The following is a 5139-nucleotide window of genomic DNA, read 5'->3' as shown; positions in this document are numbered from 1 at the left end:
TGATTGCAACCGCATGCCCCCCCAAAGCGACCGCAACTAGCGGTGATAGTATTTTTGTTGGCCCGACGCATGTTGACCAGTAGAGTTGAAACTGCAAGCGTTGTAACCCGATTGCAACTAGATAACCCCAAACACAGCTGCGATTGGGCCGGTAGGTTTTTTGGTCAGTTGCATGCCCATACTAGACATGCAACTATAAACTTTGTAAATCAATTTGCAACTGCATAGCCCCAAACACAGCTGCAACTTGGCCATAAGGGGTTGGCCAGTTGCATGTCCATCACTAGACTTGCAACTGCAAGCATTGCAACATAACTGCAACTGCATGGCTCCAACACGGCTGCAACTAGATCGATAGGTTTTTTTGCCAGGTGCATGTCCACCACTAGAGTTGCAATAGTAAGTGTCATAACTAAATTGTAACTATACGTGCCACCAATGCGACCGCAAGGGTTGCAATCCTGACTACAACTGCGGTGTCCCCCCAACACGACTTCAAGTGGTGGCAATTGTTTTCATTCTTTTTGTCTCTTCTAAATTTCTAACAATAGAATCATGGACTTTTTTGAATTAGTATTTTTTAATACTTCTCTTTTTAAAATTTATGAACTTTTTCATATTGTGATTTTTTTAAGTTCATGAAGATTTTTTAAATTAACGAACATTTTTTCTGATTCACTAATATTTTTTATACATGCGGTGAACATTCAGAAATACACGACGACATTTTCCAAATATGAAGTGAACAGTTTCAAATACACTATAACCATTTTTGTGAATAATTTCTAAATATGCAGCATTATTTTCTTTCAAATATGCAACTGATATCCTTAGAAACATGTCGTGAATTTTTTCAACGAATGCTTTCTTAATACCCCGTGAACACTTTGTAAATACATGATGAATAAATTTTTCATACATGGTGAACATGTTTTTAAATACTTGAAGAATATTTTTTAAGTTCGAACCTATATTCTTTTAAATTTTCCGGTGTATAATATTTTTCCTTAGATTTAGCCATCTAGCATTTTTTAAGCAATTTGTTAATTTTTTTTTCTGATATATTAAACAAGCTTCTGATATATTAAACAAGCTGAGGCACAAAACCAGACATGTCATGTGCGCCAAAGGCTTCTTACTGGCGAAATGAAAAGAAAAAAACCTTACCCAAAGTCGGAATACGGTGCATGTTCCTCTATCATCCCGTGCATATCTTCTTTCTTTTTTTTTTGTTAAGGATTTGTTCCTTTTTTTGCCGGTAATATACGTGTGTTCTCCTTCTGCATGTTCTCGTACCACATAATACAGTCAGCCTAGTAATAAAGTACGTACATACAAAGGCTTATACGTAAAATAGTTGTGGCCTGTTTGTTCACAAAATTACAAAGAAAGCACAAACAAAAGGAGAAAAGAAAAGCACGTCTTGGAGCGCCAATACAATGCACCCCATGCCAGCCCATGTTACCAAGCCCAACAACGCACCACCCAACCCACAGTAAAAACAACACGAGCAAAGCGGGCAGCCAACATACAGGATGACGTCAGCCTGACATCAGCTCAATGAGACATAACTATATCTCATTCAGCTGAGCTCCAGGCGCTCCCAAAAATATATAATTGAAACATGCAAGATACGGTCCAAATTAGTTTACTACCGCAAAACTGACATAACAACACAATACATAGCACAAGAGCCGAGATCTAGACCCGACAGCCACACGTACAAAGAAAACAAACAACAATCACGAGCTCACAAAACACATACAACAATACAAGAGCAAATACCGACGACGTAGGCACCTCGTCCTCCACTGCATGCGGTGGCACCTCACTCACGCAGAGTGGCATTTCAGGATTTCAAACACAATTACTGGACTTTTGAGTTGCAATTTAGTTATATTTGATGAAACTAATTAAAAAAAATTGAACCTTTGTATTGGATAATTCAGACACATGAGGTCCACACTACGTATTAGTGGCGTCCCGGATTTCTGTGCGCACCACTTGTTCTTTCTACATTCGCGGCGTTTGCCGCGCTAGCTGCTAGTATATTCGAGATGAAGGGCTTCCTCGGTGCCCATTACTAGCAGTGTGCGCTGGTGTCACACACGAGTATTAGCATCGTGTACTATTTTCGTGAACGTCACATGTATTTTGTCAAATTAGCACTCGCACCCCATTTTATTCGCATACTGCTAGTAGCAAAATCCTATAAAGGTTTTCTGCACTAGTGAAGAGTTAATCCCAGGAACGAAGAACGGTGCGGTAAAGCGCACGGCCTATACTCCCTCGGATGCCCGTGTTTCTGACACCGTATTCTCCTTTCAGGTTAACAACCTATATTTCAGGGGCAAAATTTTAATAAAATTTAAATAGCTGTAACTAGTAAAGTTGCTACAATAAAACTATTCTTTTTTTTGCGGCAAAGAGACACGATTCTGTACGACTGTAATTAGCCAGACAATCTGCTACCCTATTTTGATCCCTACAAATCTTCTGGGGAATAAACTCCCTCTCCTCCATCAGGGCCTTAATCTCATCTACCAAGTGCCCATAAGCTGAACAATAAAACTATTCTTGACAGTGGAGTCACATAAATAAAAAGAAAAACAACACCAAATACAATAATATCTATAAATCTAGACGCACAAACAGAGGCTAGTTGTGCAAAACAGAGTAACTACGACGCATGACATATTTACCGTGTATTTCACCGATCATGCAATGGTAACCAATGGCACATTGGAGCAATTCACATAATTCCAACATCTATAATTGAAATATGCAGCCAACAAATATATAATTGAAACATGCAAGATACAATCCAAATTAATTTACTGCCACAAAACTGACGTAGCAGCACAACACACACAAGAGCCGAGATCTAGACCCGACAGCCACACGTACAAAGGAAACAAACAACAATCACGTGCGCACCAAACACACACACAAGAATACAAAAGCAAATACCGACGACGTAGCTAGGCACGGCGCGTCCCCACTGCATGCGCTGCCACCTCACTCATGCAGAGTGGCGTACACCACGTAGCTGGAGTAGTCCTTGGCCACCCTCCCCTCCGGTGCCGGCGCGTTCATCTTGGCGTCCGCGGCGGGGCAAGCCACGCGAGCGCTCGCCGCCGGGCACGTCTTGGGCTGGCTCAGGAACGAGGCGCACTCCGCCGGGCCCCTCTGATTGGCGAAGCCGGGGATGCAGTTGTGCTTCACGTCCAGCACGCCGTCCTTGATCAGTGCCGAGCACGCCGGCCCGACCGACGTGAAGTAGTTGCTCGACAGCGTGAGGTTGGAGAGGCGGCCGGCCGGCCCGGCCAGCTTGCAGAGCGCATCAGGAACCTGCCCGTACAGGCGGTTCCCGGCCAGGTTGAGCTGCTCGACGCTGCTGAGGCACGAGAAGGATGAGGGGATCGGGCCGGTGAGCTGGTTCATCCCAGCGTCGATGACGGCGGTCTTGGTGAGCATGCCGAGCTCGTTGGGGAGGCAGCCGGAGAGCTGGTTGTTGAGGAGGAGTACCTCTAGGAGGGAGTCTTGCAATTGTGCGATTGATGTTGGGATTGACCCGCTGAGCTTGTTGTTGGCGAGGGCGAGATAGCTCAACTTGAAGAAGCCAATGTTCGTTGGAAGTTTCCCAGACAGGTTATTGTAGTTCAGGATAAGTGCCTTAGCATCGGTAACGCCCGGAATGATTCCTCCTTCCGGGGTGCCAATTCGGAAGTGGTATGTGATGTTAAGAAAAGTATTAGTGCATGCTGGAGGTCGGAGATTACCAGGTTTTTTACCGTCTGTCTCACGACTTCCTTCTATACCTCCCCTTGCGTCGCCGGAAGTACGGCCGCGAGGCAGCATACGTCGGATGTCGTAATTAGCAGTATTGAACTCGAACTGGTACGGCAGGCTGTCCAGGTGAGGGATGTCGCCGCCAAAGTTGTTGGAGGACGCATGGAAAATCGCCAGATCAGGAAGCTGGTCGGCGAAGCCTTGCAACCTCGGCGCATGCAGGCCAAAGCCATTAAAAAGAACCGCCGTTACTGTTAGCTTCTCATCTAACCCTGGCGGCGTTGCGCAGTGGAAGCCGAGATAGGTCTTCTCACTGCAGATATCATTGCCGGACCAGGTGGCAGTGATGTTCTTGGGGTCACTATTTATGGAGTTCTTGAAACGCTGGATGGCAAGGTAGGCTTGGTAGAGGCGTTCGTTGGGGAAGTTCGCTGGCTGTAGACTGATTTCATGGGATAATTCTGGACGAACGGCAGGGTATCCAACTACTGCAGTAACGAAACAAAGAATCAAGAGGGAGAGTTGGTTGGACGGCAATATAGGGTGGACAGCCATGCTCTGTTTGAACTATGAACTCTATTTGTTGTTTCTCAAGGAAGTAAGATGCCATAGCCCAATATATAAAGAGATAGAGCAGAGAGCTCCTACTCTTTTTTTTACTCGGGACCTCCCAGCACCCAATACCTATTCGCCGCGCCCTTTTGGGCCGGCCCATGTACGGGGCGGGACACCTCCTGTTTTTTCTATTTCCTTCCTTTTGCTTTTTTGCTTTTTATTTTTATTTTTAGTTTATGTTTTTGCTTTTCTTCTTATTTAATACTTGGGACTTCACAAAAGTGTGATTTTTAAAACAATATTTAAGAAATCATAAAATGTTCGCAGATACAAAACATGTTTACAATTTTGGAAAAAAAACATGTTCGGGAAATAAAAAATTGTTTATTGTTTAAAAAAATGTCCATGAATTCAAAAACTTATTTGAGAATTACAAAACATTCAGCGTACAAAATATATTCGTTGATTCAAAATAAAATGGCCATGAATTCAAAAAATTATTTATGTATTTTAAAAAATGTTTTCAAGAAAAATGCTCCTTGATTCTATATACATTTGTGTGTGGATTTATCATATAAGCCATGACATAAGCAAATATGTCATGTGGTCTAAGTGTTATGAGCAAGATATCAAAATGATCATGGTGTTGATCAAATGGACTACAGCGGAAAATTTCCTAAAGTACTTGAGAAGTTCTAAGGACATATTTCTCGTAATGGACATGATGAAGAGCTTCGTTGTAAAGTGTTACACTAATGCATGATCATTGTAAGGAGTTACATTCATGCAATC

The 5139-nt window shown here is 43.1% G+C and overlaps 1 protein-coding gene across 1 annotated transcript; it reads right to left on the bottom strand.

Moving 5' to 3' along the window:
* Positions 1–2751: 2751 nt before the first annotated feature.
* LOC123134232 (uncharacterized protein At4g06744) lies at positions 2752–4380 on the bottom strand. The gene has a single exon (XM_044553514.1). It carries the CDS (start codon positions 4345–4347, stop codon positions 3019–3021), a length of 1329 nt encoding a protein of 442 aa, XP_044409449.1. The 5' UTR covers positions 4348–4380; the 3' UTR covers positions 2752–3018.
* Between the last annotated feature and the right edge of the window lie 759 nt (positions 4381–5139).

This window comes from Triticum aestivum, chromosome 6B (genome assembly GCF_018294505.1).
Source record: "Triticum aestivum cultivar Chinese Spring chromosome 6B, IWGSC CS RefSeq v2.1, whole genome shotgun sequence".
NCBI classification, from domain to species: Eukaryota; Viridiplantae; Streptophyta; class Magnoliopsida; order Poales; family Poaceae; genus Triticum; species Triticum aestivum.
Note: the sequence above shows the minus strand (reverse complement) of the source record. Positions and strands in the feature narration are given on the sequence as shown.

Coding starts and splice junctions, on each gene's coding strand:
- LOC123134232 (XM_044553514.1), bottom strand. CDS start 4,347: ATGGCTGTCCACCCTATATTGCCGTCCAACCAACTCTCCCTCTTGATT.